This window comes from Rhamphochromis longiceps, linkage group LG11 (genome assembly GCF_057381845.1).
Source record: "Rhamphochromis longiceps isolate RC_006_pf linkage group LG11, R_longiceps_female_GT1.1, whole genome shotgun sequence".
Classification (NCBI taxonomy): Eukaryota; Metazoa; Chordata; class Actinopteri; order Cichliformes; family Cichlidae; genus Rhamphochromis; species Rhamphochromis longiceps.
The window spans coordinates 18,988,115-19,006,098 of NC_140567.1; the positions used below are offsets into that span (position 1 = coordinate 18,988,115).

General features: G+C 39.3%; 3 protein-coding genes across 5 annotated transcripts; 2 read left to right on the forward strand and 1 right to left on the reverse strand.

Moving 5' to 3' along the window:
* Window positions 1–5: 5 nt before the first annotated feature.
* Window positions 6–4,366, reverse strand: LOC146658870 (uncharacterized). 2 transcript variants are annotated; one of them, XM_085422612.1, is made up of 2 exons: window positions 4,057–4,186; window positions 6–2,319 (listed from the first exon to the last, which is right to left on the reverse strand). In XM_085422612.1, exons 1-2 carry the CDS (start codon window positions 4,099–4,101, stop codon window positions 511–513), a joined length of 1,854 nt encoding a protein of 617 aa, XP_085278738.1. In that variant the 5' UTR covers window positions 4,102–4,186; the 3' UTR covers window positions 6–510. The 2 variants fall into 2 exon arrangements, with proteins under 2 accessions (XP_085278738.1, XP_085278739.1); XM_085422613.1 differs by lacking the exon at window positions 4,057–4,186 and adding an exon at window positions 4,214–4,366 and having other exon boundaries at window positions 7–2,319.
* Window positions 4,367–5,964: 1,598 nt separating this feature from the next.
* smg9 (SMG9 nonsense mediated mRNA decay factor) lies at window positions 5,965–13,646 on the forward strand. 2 transcript variants are annotated; one of them, XM_085422619.1, is made up of 14 exons: window positions 5,965–6,147; window positions 6,240–6,407; window positions 6,490–6,564; window positions 6,765–6,996; window positions 7,103–7,200; window positions 7,318–7,430; window positions 8,609–8,720; window positions 8,917–9,012; window positions 9,179–9,264; window positions 10,018–10,124; window positions 10,208–10,315; window positions 12,361–12,486; window positions 12,578–12,722; window positions 13,434–13,646. In XM_085422619.1, exons 2-14 carry the CDS (start codon window positions 6,261–6,263, stop codon window positions 13,510–13,512), a joined length of 1,524 nt encoding a protein of 507 aa, XP_085278745.1. In that variant the 5' UTR covers window positions 5,965–6,147; window positions 6,240–6,260; the 3' UTR covers window positions 13,513–13,646. The 2 variants fall into 2 exon arrangements, with proteins under 2 accessions (XP_085278745.1, XP_085278744.1); XM_085422618.1 differs by having other exon boundaries at window positions 5,966–6,407.
* Window positions 13,647–14,668: 1,022 nt separating this feature from the next.
* On the forward strand, window positions 14,669–16,205 carry LOC146658872 (uncharacterized). Its single transcript, XM_085424125.1, has 5 exons — window positions 14,669–14,767; window positions 14,880–15,093; window positions 15,171–15,317; window positions 15,617–15,727; window positions 15,816–16,205. Exons 1-5 carry the CDS (start codon window positions 14,669–14,671, stop codon window positions 16,055–16,057), a joined length of 813 nt encoding a protein of 270 aa, XP_085280251.1. The 3' UTR covers window positions 16,058–16,205.
* The last annotated feature ends 1,779 nt before the right edge of the window (window positions 16,206–17,984 follow it).

Sequence of the window (17,984 nt, forward strand, 5' to 3'; positions counted from 1 at the left end):
TCTCAAAGGAGCATAACATTTTCAGCTGTATTAAAACAGAAAACAAGATTTAATCAAACCTCTGTACAAATGTCACTAATAAGAAAGCACTTTGTGAGAACAGCTGCAAAACTGGACCAACTCTCTCTCTCTCTCTGGAGGATTAACTGGAGTTTTGTTTAAACTTAATCCAGTGCTGGGAAAAAAGCCTCCTTGTTGGCTACCTTTATTTTTATTTTTTTTCATTTTATTTTATTTTTTTTTAACTCCGGTAGTTAGTGTAGCAGCAGAAAAATGTATGAGAAACTAAATATGTAACATTTGCACATGGTAAAAAAACATGTTAATAACCATCTAAAACATGCTTATAATTCGAAGTCATTTAGAATGAGTGTGTTTATGTTTTTGCTTTATTTCTGTCACTGGAGGACACATTAATTAAACAGACTGGTGACAAGCAGGTGTCATGTGTGGCATATCTATTTTGATTTGTTGCTTGAAGAAATAAAAACTGATCTATTCGTACTTCTGTCACACCGTAGGCTTCTTTGGTTTGTTACTTGTCCTGTTTTTAAGCTGGTGCCATATGTATGCTGAAGGCCTGGGAAACAGTTCTCCGCAGTCACATGTGAAGGGCATTCTGCATGTTCTCTTGACTTTTCTTTTCCACGTGCAGCCAGAGGGAGGTTTTTTTGGAGACCCGCCCTTCAGGTGCTGCGCCAGGAGTTTAGCTCCTGTGAAAGTGTCCCCACAGCTAACACAGATGTAGCTTATGGCCTCCGCGTGCTGAATACAGTGTCTCAGGAGGTGCAGCCTGTGTTTAAAAGCTCGTCCGCATGGGCACTTGTGCGACCGGTGGCCTCGGTGGAGGTACCGGTGGCTGATGATGAGCGAGGGCTGCCGCAGGACAGCGCCGCACTGCCTGCAAGGGTAAGGCGCCTTGGAGCGCCAGCTGCTGTTCATGCGTTTCATCAAAGCCAAGCGATGGCTGTCATTCTCAAACATGGCTAGGATGGTTGGCATTGGTTGTGAGGGGGGGTTAAAGAGCGCACCCTCTTGGTATGTGTCCCGGGGTCTTGAAAGCACAGGAAAAGGGGAATGAAGGTTACTTGAAGGCGGTTGGTTTGGCTGAGCTAGGGCACCATTTGTCCCTGACGTTTGGCCATCACTGTGTGTTCCATTAATGGCCTTGCTCACGAACTTGGTTGACTGCAGCTGGATTTTTGTGCTCTGGGCTCCTCGGTTATCCTTTGCCAACAGTGATGGAGTAGTAACAGTGCACGCCTTGGTGCTGACCACTGACGTGTGAACTTTGGTTACGTGCTCTACTAAATATTTCTCAGAGGTAAAAAGGAATTTGCATATGTTGCATGCTTTCGGCATTGACTCAGAGCAGAAAAGCACCAAAGGCGATTTTCTCCCTTTGGGACACTGGTGGCTATAGTACAAGTTTTTGTGACTGAAAACTTGGCCACAGATGTCACAGGCATACAGAGCCAAGTGGTGTTTCTTAACAGCACTCTCAGTTAGAAAGGCCTTCTTGCACAGAAAGCATTGATATTTTACTCTTACGCCACTGCAGTGCAGCAAGTGGAGCTTAATTGACTTAAACGGACCTCTGCCGCACACAGTGCACATTACACTATTGGCAGCAGGAAAGGGTGCACATGTCGTTTGGGAATCTGGACAGTCTGAAAAATGACCAGAATCATTGGGAAAACTGGAGTTGGAGCGACCATTTGTTTCAGAGTGATCTGGAGGCAGTTTATTAGGTTTAGAGTGTGTCATGACTTCATCTTCAGAAGCAGAGCTTGTTGAATCTTCTGCCATGTCGGAATCACTTTCAGTGCTAAGATCTTCATCATCTGCACCCAGTATGTACGCCACACTGTTTTTAGGCATCTCAGGCTTTATATCAGCTCTCTGTTCAGACCTCAGTGCTGGCAGTGAGTCATGTTGAACAGTATCTGCATTTTGCTGCATTGTCTTCTCATTAGGAGAGCTGTCACTGCTCTGCCTCTTACAAATCAAAGAGGAATCTTCTTGGATAAACTCAGAGTCTGTACAGTGTTTCTCTGCATGCTTGTTCAGCTCCCAGACATTGCTGAAAGACTGATGGCATTTGTTGCAGACAGGTGGCAGATGCGCATTATCCAAGTGTGTAGAGAGTGACGTCAGGCGACGGAAACTAACCTTGCAGATGTGGCATGTGGCTTTGGTATTGTGGCTTTTATAATGTGAAATCAATTTCTTTAAGTTGTGGATGTTCTGCCCACATTCCCAACATTTTGATACTAGGTGCACATCTTCGTCGCTGCTCGAGTCTGCTGACATAACAGTCTGTGAATTTTGAACAGAAAAGACAAAAATCAGTTGAAATAGTCCAGAATATAGCACCTTGTTCCTGCATTTACTTTTATACCTGTGGCCCCAGAGACATGTGGACAATGAGTGGACTAAACATTCTGACATGGTTTGTAGTGATGCACTTTGGTTCGCTCAGAGTTCTCTTTAATTGGGCTTCTTCTGTTAGCCATTTAGCATGAAACCAAATCATGGGGAAAAGCTACAAGTTTACCAACTCATCAACTGATTTGGACCAGAGAAAACAAACCACAGGTGTGAACATGCTCCTAAGATTTACAAACACTGTCTGAAATGGCTCAAAAACAAATGGTTGAACCAGATTTTCTAATGAACCATACGTTGGTGAATAAAAGATGGACCGATGGCTAGCTCACAGCACATCAGTGACCGTGAGCTAAAGTTCAGCCTCACACACCTGCTCACATGGCTGCAGGCTTTTCGTTTGTATTTATGATGTGTGAAGACATAAAACATTGTATAGAAGAGACAGAAAAATACATCAATAAGACACTGAAATATTAACCATTGATGAGGCCACAAGATTAGAATTTTTACAGTAGCCATTTTAGTTTTTTGAAACCAGACTGATGTGAAATGGTAAATGTTAATGGCACTAATGGAAACCAGAATTAACTAAATTAACTTTTTTTTAAATCAGGTGATTTGCCCCCTGTTGGCCATTAGATGAGATGGTTCAATGAATGATTAAGGAACTTTAGCACTGGCTTCACTTTTCAGAACCGGAAGCTACATCTATCTTTTTTATTCAGTTAAAGAGCTTCTAATATGTCAAAAATATAGTGTATAGTTTTTCAACCTTATTGTAAAGCAAAGCAGCCCAACCTTTAAAGTATTTGTGGCATTTTTTTTTTTTATTTGCACAAGTTGGTAGTCTGTACTTGCAGTTTTATGCCCTAATGGAATTAAAGTTAGTTAACCAACTTCCATGCTTTATTTCAAGAAGAGCGCGAACCCTAAGGTAGTCAAGTGGCAATCTGTGAGGCAGAAAAATTAAGTCGTCATGGAAATGCTAAAAACTAAAGTTACTCTTGTTGCCAGCTGATCCACTTTCCAAACACTCTGGTATTAAAAGTCCTAAATTTGTTCTCAAAAGACAGATAGAGAAAAACTGTTTCGACTTCCATTAGTTCCCCTGTTTACTGCAACTCCAAAATAATATGAATATTTTTGTAACTCAACATCGGGTGGAGCTAGAACAGGCATCTGCTTCCACATCCATCTTTTACGTGCAGTCTATTGGCTTCCACAACTAAATAAGTTAATAATAAATTAATATTTATAACTGAACAAACATTTAAATGCCATCTACATAGCTTAATATCTGTTATTATCTGGAAGCTTTGTTGTTGAGTAAACCAAGGTCTTGGCTAGAAAAAAAAAACAAAGCAAAACAAACACAAAGAAATTAAAATCACCCCCTAAAATTCAAGATATTACCTCTCTCCTGTGATGCTGTGACAAGTATGCACTTTTTCAAAGTACACAGGTTAATAACAAAAATAAAAACAATTCAATAAAATTTTTCAATACTTAAAATAAACATACTTTGTTTAGTAATGACTACTCTTCTCAGGCATCCACACTCCAGTATCACAGTGCCACTTTGCCATTGAACTATCAACATTTGCTGGAAGAAACAACACACGTTCTCTCTTGTGGCTGACTTAATACTATACTAGATGCACTTACCCCGTCCACAAATACCGGTAACAGCAGACGGTTCGTGCAACTCATTTACTGTGAAAATATAAGTAGCTTAACTTGGTATAATGAGCAAATCCAGCTGTAGGTGGGATAAAAAACAGGTCTCCATATTTCAAAGAGAAAAAGAACAATTCACTTTTACCTCGGGAAATCCTCCTGTCCTTTATGGCGTCCAAGATCGCTGTTCCGAACTCATCTACATCCGGTTTGAACCGGAAGAGATGAGCCTCCATCTCCCACAATGCATCGATGTGCTTTACCCACTGAGTGGACAAGCCAAGGCAACTCTAAATTATTCTTACTACAAATATAAATATTTTGCAGCTTGCTGCTGCAATTTTTAATCTACAGATTTATTAAAAAATAAATCTTTAATGCAAAGCGATCTCATGCTAAATTGCTAACAGAAGAAGCCCATTATTTATTTTATTTTATTTCATTAATTTTTATTTAAAGAAAATTATGAGACACCTTACTTTTTTCTTTCTGAAATCAAGCTTATACACTAAGAAACGTATTCCCCTGCATCTTCTAAATATCTCTTTTTATGCATATATGTTTATATGCATTTTATGTTAAATAAGCAGAGTGAGTGGATGCCTGAACAATGGAGAAGATTTGAAGAACCCTGGTGATGTTAGAGCTGTAGTAACTAAAGAGGGATAACGCTTATACCAGGAAGATATGGCAAATAGTATTTTAAGCTGGGTTAAGAAGAGAAGTGATGGTCAGTGAGCGGAAGTAATAATTTATGCATAGAAGGAGCACTACAGATGTGATGTTTGCCTAAAGGGAGGGTGTTACAGCAAACAAGAGGAATGAAAGTTTGTAGAAGCAAGATGGAATTCATGTTCGAAAGAGCGAGAGGCAGGTGTAAGAGTGCAAAGTTGCAAAGAGTAGAGGTAGTCAAGGTAGATGAGCTTAGATATTTGGGGTCATCCATCCAAAGTAAAAGACAGTGCACAAGAGAGGTGAAGAAGAGAGTGGAGTGAGACAAGTGTCAGGCGTGATTTGTGTCAGAGAGAGGGCAGCAAGAGCAACAGGGAAGTGACACCTGTCATGATGTATGGCTTTAAAAAAAGAAAGACAAATAAGATAAATGAACCAAAACAGTTAAACAATGTGAAGCAAAGGAGAAGATCATAAAGATAGATTTTCCTTATTCATTTATAATATTATCCTTCCAGATGTGTTTAGATCAGTGTCATATTAAAACAGTGGGGTTTTTTTAATTACTAGTTGAAATTGAGATTGTGCTGCAAGTCCTTGACGATAAATAGATTAACTTTATAAATTAAACAATTCAATAGATTTTTTGGCTAGGAGCTGAGCATGCCGTTTTTCTTGTTTTTTTTATGAAGAGAGAAAAACAAAACAAAACACAAAATACTGCGGGTTTACTTAACCCGAGATCAATCCAAATGAGTGCATAATTAAATAGTCGAAGTCAAGTTTTATTCAAATTTTTAAAAATGTGACTCTTTTTTGAAATATAGATTAAAATGTTCTTGTGTAACAGCTTTATCAGATTTAATTCATTCATTCATTTAAAAATGAAGTCAAGTCAATAAAGTTTAATTTGACTTTGACTTGACTTCATTTTTAAATTAGGATGAAACTATGAAAAAAATCTGTTATACAGCTTTCATTACTGGGGAAATTTCAGATTTCAAAACAATGATTAAAACTAATTATATTATATTATATTATATTATATTATATTATATTATATTATATTATATTATATTATATGTGTGATAAAATAGTTCCTGACAGGGGAACTAGTCATGTTTTAACTGTGTTTCAAATCGACTTCTTTTACATGACGAACAAGATGCATTTGTTTTGTACAAAAGAGATTTCCAGGCGGGTGGAACATTATCGCTTTCCTTATCCGCTCAGTTGAACCGTACACGGCAAACGCCAAGCCACGAAACAAACACTTCACCAGGAAGTCTTGGCTAGCGTTGTTTATAACCACCGTTCGGGTTGACTTATAATGATAGCTTCTAGCTAATTTTTACGTTTAAATGTTAACGATATTAAAAGCCATACCTTGAGGCGTCGGTATTAGAGGTCTGTCTTTTAGGAAACAGAATTTTAATTATAAATAATAGCTTTATCTCGGCTCTACTACCCGTCGTTTACAAGCTTTCTGTAAACATCAGCTGTTCCAGGTGAGTCGCGATATGTCCGAGTCCGGTCACAGTCAACCCGGCATGTATGGGCAAGGGCGCAGGAGGAGGCGACGCCGAGGGGACAGAGATGTTGGCCCTCCGGGGCAAAATCTGTCCGGACCCAGTCGAGATCGGGATTACCAACCGAGAGAGCGAAGGGTACTTCAAACGATATACTGCTTTGGCCTCTGATTTTATCTTCTCTACATCAAAATACTTACTCGAATCATTTTCTTTCCAGGATGGAAGCGAGGATCCACCAGGTCCTCTAATTCAGAAGACCCCCATCATTCTTGCAAAACCTCCCGGAGAAAGGGTAGGTGGGCTTGTCTTTGAGACCACAAACTATAGTCTACAGTTTAAATTTGTGAGGTATCATTTTGCTTACCCTAACCGAATAGGAAGAATAGCCAAAATCAAAGAATATTCACAATGCCAGAACAAAACGAGCCGTGCTTGTTTGTGCTTACGAAGCACTTCCATCTCCAATTCGTGCTGTTGTTTATATATTCTAAGGCTAAGCCCTCACAAAATACACCTGTCAGTGGAACACCAGTCCTTGAGAAGCCCATCATGCTAATGAAGGCCAGGGACGATGGAGTGAAGCCAGGGACACCTACTGAGTCAGCTGCACAGTCCTCTGGTCCACCCTCTAAGATAGAGAGGGAAGGGCAGCGACCTACTCAGCCTGTATACCAGATCCAAAACAGAGGAATGAGTGCTTCTGCATCGAGCAGTGCATTGGACCGTGAGTTGTTATAGACTCTACAAAAAGACATTTTATTTTCTTCTCCAAATTCAAAAGTATGTTCATGTGCAATAATTAAGGCCACAAGTTTTCATGTGACTTCCAGCCATGGTTGGGCAGTCCAAACTCCTTCCTCCGGAGAAAATGAAGCACAGCATTAAACTGGTGGATGATCAGATGAATTGGTGTGACAGTGCCATGGAGGTAAATTCATAGCATTTAATACATTTAGTTGATTTTGCAGATTTAAACAGTGCTTTCAGTTTACTTTATGATATGTGATCAAAGGAAACTGAGTGATGTTGTTGTGATGTGTTGCAGTATTTGAGGGACCAGACAGACATGTTGGTGGTGGGAGTTATTGGCTTGCAGGGAACTGGGAAATCCACCATCATGTCGCTGTTATCTGCCAACACTCCTGAGGAAGATCAAAGGTAAGGTTAAAGAATAAGATCAAGATGTAAAGTGTTCTGCACTACACACACTACTGAGGTTTTTGCAGACACATGACAACTAAATATACGGTGTTCAGTTTGGACCTGTGACAATCATGCTGATGGGTTAGGATGAAATGAATGGGACACCAGTTAGAGACCATTCCACACCTGTATAGCAACCACTGGGAAAAATCTGTATTTCCTGGATGGAGGTTGGCGGCAGTTGCATTGAAATGATTGCCAAAGTTTCAGTTACACCGGACTAGATACTATTTCATGACTTGCATTTAAAAATTTGGAGTCCCTGATGGTTTGGCAAAAACCTCCTTGTTGAGCAATATCCGCATGACTCACGTGAGAAATATCAGTAGTGTTTTGGTTTGGGCCAAACTCATGCACATAGGCTTAACTGGTGATTTTTAAATTGCAGAAGATTTGAAATGATGAAAGTGCTTAATTACACAAAAAGACAGGAAAAAGGTCTTTGGCTTGTCTTAAAGCACGCTGAGTGGTCACTGATAATAGAAAAGTACTCTATAATTGCCATTCACTTAAATTGATCCAACACACAAACTGTAGGGAACGGCGATGTGATGGCTGAAGCTCAAGAGATGGCGCATTTCATTTACTATTTAGAAGGTTATTGGTTTAAACCCTAGGTGCTCCAGTCTGCATGCCAAATATCCTTGGGCAACAAACTGATTCCTAAATTCCTCTCCGATGCATCCATCAGAGTGTGACGCACATAACCCAGGAGGTGCCCAGGAGGCACTTTCCCTTATTCAAGTGAAATGCCTACTTAAGTTAAGAGGGAATGAGGTAATACAACCGTAGAACTTGTCTGAATACATTTTATCCCTGCCATCAAAACGCAGAACATCTAGTTCCCAACCACTGAGCCGTGGCACATAGGTGTGTCGTGGAAGATTGTGGTTCCACTCCTGCAGGGAAAAATTATCAATATGCTTTTTGTAACATTTTGTTTGGTGGTGTGCCATGTGATTTTTCTAATATGAAATATACTCAATATAATACTCTATATTTGTCTGATAATTACAGATGCATTTCTTTTTTTAAAGGATCAATGCGAGTACTTTAATAATTAATTTGAGAAAAATCACTTGAACAGTTCTTTGGAGGTGATATTGAATAAAAACGTGTGTTTGTTTGAACAGGAGTTTTGTATTCAGACCCCAGACTCAAGAAATCAAGGAAAGAGGTGGAAATCAGAGCACAGGGATTGATTTCTTCATCACACAGGAGAGAGTTATCTTCTTGGATACGCAGGTATGAATGAAGTATTGTGATTAGAAATGACAGTTTCTACGGTTTACTGTAGTATTTTCTTTTTGCTGTCAGAATGTAAGTTGGTACAAACTGTCTGTAATGTTAACCTTGGAACTGCAAGATGTCTAACTGTGGTTAAGGATTTGTTGTGCTGAAGCAACAACATGTTTCACTGTGTTTAAATGTCATTCTTCAGCCAATGCTTAGCCCATCAATTCTGGATCATCTTATCAACAATGATCGGAAGTTACCTCCAGAATACAATCTTCCTCATACATATGTTGAGATGCAGGTATGTGGCTGGCCTGCGGAGGACAGTATATAATAATATGAATGCTGGTGCTAAACACCTGTGAACTTTAGTTTTGGGATTCATTGTTTGATGTTGGTTTAGTGATCGTATTTATTCTTTTCTACAAATAAAGCATGTTTGTACTCTCTGTATAATTCTTCTACAGTCTCTTCAGATCGCTGCCTTCCTGTTTACAGTGTGCCATGTTGTAATTGTGGTTCAAGACTGGTTCACTGATTTGAACCTTTACAGGTAAGTATTTTAGGTCTGCGATGGACCTGTGCTCTCAAGATGGTTGTGATTATAATTTTAAAGCCCAATACTCTCAAAGGAATGCTGAACATTTCATGCTATATCTTAAAAGGATATTTGTTTTTGCTTTTTCATAAGCTCAGCAATGTTGTTCTTTCAGCCAGTCTGACATTTTAAACAGGCAAATCCAGACCTGTGTAAAATGTCAGACTCCATGCCCATCTAACATGTGCTGACATTTATTACCTTTTGTACGCCACAATCCATTTGGATCAGTTCATGACTCATTTTCTTCACACAGCATAACAAACAATCTGAGCAACTCTGGCTATGTGATTAAAAACCTTTTCCCTTTGCATAGCATTCTTGCCTAATGCTGAAAATATTGCCATTAAAAGCAAGTTTTCACTGGCTTTGTACATAGCTTAAAATGATATCTCTGTAGTAGAAAGCTACAGTTTTAATCAGCACAAATATTGATATGATTATGTATTGTTTTGGCATCCTTTGGTGAAAAATCAATGTCAGATTACCAAACAATGGTTTTTACCAGGGCTATTGCCAAGTAGCATCTCACATTGGCACAGCAGGAAAATGGCAGATTCTGTATATTTACATATGTAACTATCCAAGCAAATTTTACCTGTACTCTTTCCACTCAGTAAAATGATCTAATTCTCATTATTATTGCTTCTTGTGACACAAATTGATTCCACAGCTGAAGTTATATTATGGTGTCACCTTTATGGACAGGTTTCTTCAGACTGCTGAGATGCTGAAACCTTCCACACCATCTGCAAGCCACGACAGCACCGGCTCTTCAGGCAGTGATGACGGAGCAGAGTATTATCCACATATAGGTGGCTGTTTAATGCTGACGCGCTATATTTGACACACAAACCAAATTTAAGCATGTCAAAGTTTAAATTTCTTTCTCCCCCAGTTTTCCTCCAGAACAAGGCCAGACGGGATGATTTCTGCCCAAGAAATCTGAAGAACATGCATATGGTGGTCAACAAATTAATGGCTCATTCTCACCTCAAATACAAAGGTGCAAAACTACAACAAATTTCTCTTTATGTTAATGTTTTATGTGTAAGTAGTAATGAATGCCAGTAAGGGAGCTGGTAGAAGAAAATGAATGTGATATGGTGGCAAAAAAAAAGTTAAGTAAATGGTAAGAAATTATCTACATTTAAAGTACTGGGACGATCGTGGCTCAAGAGTTGGGCGTTCACCTTGTAATCGGAAGGTTGCCGGTTCGAGCCCCGGCTTGGACAGTCTCAGTCGTTGTGTCCTTGGGCAAGACACTTCACCCGTTGCCTACTGGTGGTGGTCAGAGGGCCCGGTGGCGCCAGTGTCCGGCAGCCTCGCCTCTGTCAGTGCGCCCCAGGGTGGCTGTGGCTACAATGTAGCTTGCCATCTCCAGTGTGTGAATGTGTGTGTGAATGGGTGGATGACTGGTTGTGTAAAGCGCTTTGGGGTCCTTAGGGACTAGAAAAGCACTATACAAATACAGGCCATTTACCATTTACTGTGCAAATCTTGAGTCACCCCTCAAAACATGAATGGAAATGCAGTGTATAAGGAAAATACGAAACTTTAAAGTCAGTATTTGGAATGACTACTTTTTCTCTCCTGAACTCTCTTAGGAAAGCTTTGTTATCATTTCTTTAAGCAGTCTTCAGGAACTGTTCTCCACATTTATTGAAGGACAGTCAAAACTCTTCTTTCGACGTTGGCTGCCTTTTGTTACATTTTCTATGGATGATTGCAAACAGTTTTAATTATTTTTGATGTCCAAGTTCTGGGGAGGCCAATCCATGACTGATATAGGGCTGGGCAATATGAGGAAAATCTATATTGTGTAATTTTTTTACTATATCAAGATACATGATATATATCGCGATATGTTTAAATAACCTCCAAAACAAGTGTCATTTTCAATCATGCAGTGCCAAAAATGACACTGGTGTACTCATTTAAATTTTTTCTACAAAGAATCTGAATGAATTGACATGTTTTATTTTAACAGTAACCATCAGTTTCATACAGGGATTTTTCACAAATGACTATGCTGTCACAGTAAGTCTCTTTCTGTGGTCAACACTACACCTTTAACAAATAAAGATCATAGCAGCACAAAAAACTTTGAGCAATAATTAACGAGACAAAACAACTGAAATTAAAAAGGTGCTCCTTTGTGCTTTACAACATATAAAAAAATGTGATGACCTCAAATTATAGAGACAAAAGTCTACATAATGACTATAAAAACGACTGACCAAGAACAGTCACTGTTATCACAGATGGTTTATTTGAGGTTTTCTTTGGTGTGGGGAGACATTGACATGCAGAGTTTAAATTGGTCTTAATTTTGCAGTTGAACTTGTGGTACTGATACCTTTAGGGGCATAATTTTACAGCATGTTTCGCAAATTACCCCATTTTGTTTGGCATCCTCCTTGTGAAAGTCAAACAATAGCGAGTCTCATTCCCTTGCTCATCCGATACTCATGCTGTTGCTATTTTTCCTTATCCAGGAGTATATAGAGACATATCCTCAACGCAGTTGCTGGGTAGAAGAATTTCTGGGTGGGGGGTTTATAGCGCCCACCCCCAGACTGATAGTGTTCCTGTGAGTGTTTTTCTAGCCAGGTATGCTTTCATGGCATTGACAGTGTGTTTGGGATCATTCTCCCATGATCAATGTCAAAATTAATCCTTTTCTGCATTCATAACTCTATCAACACCACTGGCTGAAATACCTCCCCAAACTATGACCCTCTACCATGTTATACAGATGGCTGTAGACAATCACTGTTGTGCCTCTCTTCTGACCTCCATACATATCACTGATGATTTAACCCAAAAGTTCTAAATGTGCATTCAGGAGTGGTAAAAGGCTCCATCAGGTTTATGGTGTTTCTAGATGAAAACCTTTTGTTTGCTTTGTACTTGTGAGCAAAATGATATTTTGTGACTGTTCAAAGGTTTTTAGTGAATGTGTTTGGTTTTGTAGTCCTGTAAACAAAGCATCACTTCTGAAGTGGATTAACAGGCTGGCCACAACTATAACATGTGTTTTATTCTCAGGAACATTATCCATGCTTGACTGCAATGTCTTCCCAGGCCTGGGGCAGGACTATCTGACAACCGAGGTCAATATGTTTTTGCTTCCTGTGCAGGAAAATGACGGGGAGGATAATTTGACCAAAGCAGGTTACAAACATTTATTCTTCTCATAAGGTAAAACTCAAGTGACATCTCGTGTGTTGTGTGAAAAATAAATGAATCTTTGTACGTTGTTTAGGGTCAGGAACGTACCCACTGTTCTCTCTGCTCCCCGGCTATAGAGGACACCCGGCCTTTTCCACCATGGTTTCAAAACTCCGCAGCCAAATACTGGCCATGCCCCGCTGTCAGCTGTCACACACTATTCTCACTGAGAAAAACTGGTAAACATCATATCAGTACTATTTATTTATAAATGAATAATTATTTTATTCATATTCCACTATTCAAAAAGTGTAGGTGACTAATCCATGGTAAAAAAAAGTGAGACAACCAAGTAAATACATCCTGCACCCAGGGTGAGAATCAGTTTTATGTTTTAAACTGGTTTGCTCAACAAAGCCATCATAAATGTCATTGTTTTTGAACTCTCATAGAAACAGTTTTTAATCCCTGTGGAAGAAATGCAAAATATCTATTAGAGATGAGGGGTCTCTCTGCTTCCCTTTACTTTCAGTGACTACAACCTGCTGTCTTTTTGTTTTGTTTTTTGTAAACAACAGAAAATGAGCGCTGGTGGTTTGTTGTGAAATAGTTTTCTGAGGTGCAACTTGCTGCATGTACCTACAAGCACAAAACTTTCAGAGTAGTGAAAAATATTTCTTGCTGTGGGATATCAGGTTAATTTTTTTCTGAACATGCTTAAAACAATATCAATTGAAAATGAAATACTACAGTGAAAAGAAACATATTTCCATGCCATATAAAGAAAGTAAAAGTGTTAATAATTAAGGTTGGTGCAGAAATGCATAATATTTGGATTTTTTTCTTCTTTGTACTATGTCACTGTAATTTTGTGAAATCTTGAGACATTATTGGGATTTCGTTTAAGTTTATCCCTCTGTTTCCTGTCTTAACTTTCTTTGTTTTCACAGGTTTCACTATGCAGCTCGTATCTGGGATGGTGTGAAAAAGTCCTCGGCCCTCTCTGAATACAGTCGTCTGCTCTGCTGACACGTGTTTAACTGCTCTTATGTACAGTTTTATTTCACTGATCAGATCACACAAAGACAAAAGAAGTGCAGCTGAATGGGATGTTGAAAAAAAAAAAACATCACTGGGACATAAAATAAATATAATTATTCAGACTTTGAGTCCTGCTTGTTCTATAGTGTCCTGGGACTGTCCTCAGGAATTCTGATAGTTACAGATAAAGTTACAGCCTGTGCAGAGGTGGTGAGCGGGAAAAGAAAGTGTCTTCTCTCAGCACATGTCTAATAAAAATGCGAGAATAGTTTTTAAATTCAAGTCATTCTTGACTGTGTTTCAGTTTTGATGCACTGATACTTAACATGTTTTATAAGGTGAAAATACAGATTTCTGTCTTGTTATTACCTTTGTAAAAAGTATGGTAAAAATGAAAGAGAGAACTGGTGGGCCTGGTTTTTTAAAGATATATGTTGTATTGTAGAATGCATGTAGCATGCATCACAGTCAGTTTTTTTTTCATTCAGTGCCACTAGAGTGGTTGCATGGTTAAAACATACTCTGCTGACAACTGAAACAGTCACTGGTTATCAAAGAAAAAAAAAAACAATTCACGTCCGTTCTAAAAGAAAATGATTTGCAGCCTAAATGCAGCCTAAACATATTTTAGCAATAGAATGAAACGACTTTAAAGAATATTCCATCAAATATATGATACAAAAATCAGCAATTTAATAACACTAAAACTTCAGCTATGAATAGAAGCATATATATAGCCACCTGTCATCAATACACTGATACAAAAATCAATAAGGCATTTTATTATCACTAAAACTTCAAACAAATAAACAAACTGGAACTAAACAGGTTTTTAAACTAGTTTTAATAGATATTATTCTTCCTCATACATATGTTGAGATTCAGGTATTCTATGTTATTCTATTTTAACTTTGGAGAATTCTAACTAATACCAATTTAATTATCTAGATATAGGTTCTATGAAGTCTATTCATATATACATATATGCTGTTTCAAAGGCTTGTTTTTGATAGTCAGGTTCTTTCATTGTCAAAGGAGGAGTTAAGGAGTGGTCACAGCAAGAAGACCACTTCCCCCCAATAAGAATTACTTATAAACTGAACAGAAACTAAACAGAAATTCACTTCTATCTGACCATCACACAATGCAGATCTTTGTGCTGATCCTTGGGATTGTGCTGCTCCCTAAAGGCAAGTTTTTGTTCAGTTATCTGTTCTTTAACATTTTTAAACCAGCAAGTTCTGTAATATTCAATGAAATGTTTTCTTTTTTAATGCTTTTACAACAAGTGTCATTACATCTTAGTGAAGGTTTGTCAATTCTACAAATGATTGCACTATTTATTGTACTGTTAGCCATCTATTTTTCAAACTGTTTTAGTGAATGTTTTAGAATATGTCCATGCATTGGAAGCAAGAGAAAGTTTACTTGTCTTTATCTTTGTTTTATCAGCCTGTGCTTTGAAATGTTACGAATGCATACCGGACCTCTCTGGAAGCTGTGCTCAGACAACAAAAGAATGTCCTTCCAACACTCAGTGTGCATCAGTCAGAATAGCTTCATACGCAGGTTTGATTTTGTATAGTTCTTATTTTATTCTTCTTTTAAACTGGTTCAGTTTTCAATGGTTCGTCTTTTTGTTGCAGGTGGTTCAAAACTGGTTGATATTAAAGGTAAAAGTTGTGCTGCGGCTGAGGAGTGTGTTCAGGCCTCAATCAACTTTGGAGGCGCCCGAACTCTAATTACCAGCAAGTGTTGCACCTCTGATCTTTGCAACTCTCAAGATGCCCCTGGTAATTTCTATCATGCTTCTTGGTATTTTGAAATCTAATTTCCTGTTCTTGAAACTTAAAAAATAAAAAATCTTTTTATCAAATATGTTGAGAAATTTTAAAGTGGGTCAATCGTCGTATTTGCTTGAATAGATCAGGGCAAAATAATCAATCTGTGAAAATTTCCTGATTGAAAATTCTCAAACAAACATATTAGTAACATATTGTTTTCTGTTGGTTTTTTTTCCAAGCTGATGTTTTTGGCACACAGTTAAAATAAGCAGGGAAACAAATATTACAAATATTTCTGTATTCAACAGAGGGCAGCATCTCATCTCCAAATGGGAAAAAGTGCTTCCAATGTGTTGGAAACGATTGCACACAAACTCTAAACTGCAACGGAAATGAGGACCACTGCATCTCATCAGCAAGTAATATACCGACAGGATTCAGTGTCTGCATGTTTGTTCTTTTCTGCTCAGACAAATGTTCTGTTATTCCTTCCTTTCATTTCCTCAGTGACTGCAGAAGGACAAAAGGTGACTGTAAAGGGCTGCGCCTCCAAGCTGATTTGCTCAAGCACACAATCTCCACAGATCACAGGAATCACTGCAGCAGAAATCAGCTGCTGCCAGGGTGACCTCTGCAACAGTGCTGGGATGACAACTACATCACAGCCCAGTAGTACAACTGCTGGCACTACAGCTGTTGGCCGTCTGCTCTTTGTCACAACGCTGATCTCTCTGGTCTTGTTCTCTTAGCTGATGAAACAACAGCATCACATCCCAGCTTTTCATATGACTGTCACAATGTTTCCTCCCATTTCACCAGACCTTAAAAAATTATTGAAAATTTTGTAACTAAATATAATTTTCGGTTTGTGGAAAAAAATTAACGAATAAATTTCTTAAAATCCTATATGCATCTCTGTTTCCTTTAAGTCTCAAAATCATTTTGCACGCACATTTAAAGGTTATCGTAAGGAGTCAGTGAGACATTTTCCTGAATTAATAGAAAAGTAAAATACAAATATGGTGGATTTTGACAATTAAATTCAAATTTCAAATTCAAATTTTATTTGTCACACACACACAACCATACACAGTATGACATGGGGGTGAAATGCTTGTAGCTGTACAATGCCCGACCATTAAATGACAGAAGAAAAGTTCTACAATATTTACAATTTACTACAAAAATTTGCAAATTAACTTAGGAATTTACAGTAAAGAATGTGCAAATAGCAGAAGAGATTATAAAGATAAGGATTATAAATTATAGGAATTATAGGATTATAGGAAATGTGTGGTGGTGCGTGTGGTGACGTGTGTGAGAGTCCAGTCTTATAGTGACGTGTTTGGGAGAGTCCAGTCCTACACCTGGTTCAGGCCCCGAATAGCCTGGGGGAAGAAGCTCCTCTTCATTCTCTCTGTTTTGGCCTTAAGGGAGCGGAAGCGCTTCCCAGACCTCAACAGTGAGAAGAGTCCATTGTTGGGATGGGAGAGGTCCATCATAATCTTCCTAGCTTTGGACTTGCACCGCTTGGTGTAGATGGACAGCAGGTCAGGGAGCTCTGATTGAATGATGCGTTCTGCCGAGCGCACCACCCTTTGCAGATCTCGTCTATCCTGCTTGGTGCTGTTCCCAAACCAGGTGCAGATGTTTGACGTCAGGACGCTCTCGATGGTGCAGGAGTAGAAGTTCTTGAGCACCTTCAGTGGCAGATGAAAGTCTCTAAGTCTTCTGAGGAAGAAGAGACGCTGACGGGCTTTCTTAACCAGGGTGTTGATGTGACAGGACCATGACAGGTCCTGAGTGATGTGGACACCCAGGTATCGGAAACTGTCCACTCTCTCCACTGGCGTGCCACTGATGATGAGGGGTTTGTAATTCCTCGCCTGCTTTGTAGTGAAGTCCACGATCAGCTCCTTAGTCTTGCTGATGTTTAGGAGGAGGTTATTCTCCTGGCACCAGGTCTCCAGGTTCCTAATCTCCTCCAGGTAGGCCGTCTCGATGTTGTCGGAGATCAGGCCCACAACAGCAGTGTCGTCAGCAAACTTGACAATGGAGGTGGTGTCGGATGTGGCTACACAGTCATAAGTGTACAGTGAGTACAGCAGGGGGCTTAAAACACAGCCCTGAGGCACTCCAGTGCTGAGTGAGATGGAGGGGGAGACTTGTTTTCCCACCCTCACTGATTGGGGTCTGTCTGTGAGGAAGTTGAGGATCCACTGACACAGTGATGAGCTGAGTCCTAGATCCGTCAACTTGGTGAAAAGCTTAGAGGGAATTATTGTGTTGAATGCTGAACTGTAGTCCACGAACAGCATCCTAACATAATTCCCTCTGCCAGTGTCCAGGTGACTCAGGGATGTGTGGAGCAGGTGAGATATGGCATCGTCTGTGGAACGATTAGTCCGGTAAGCAAACTGAAGTGAGTCGATGGTGGGAGGAAGTGAAGAAGTGATGTGATCTCTCATCAGTCTTTCAAAACACTTCATCACAATTGAAGTCAGTGCTACTGGACGGTAGTCATTGTGGCAAGCGGGCTGTTGTTTCTTTGGAACAGGGACAATAATGGACCGTTTGAAGCACGTGGGAACCACAGCTTGGGCCAGGGAGAGGTTGAAGATCTCCGTGAACACCGGTGCTAGTTGATCAGCGCAGGCTCTAAGGACCCGGCCAGGG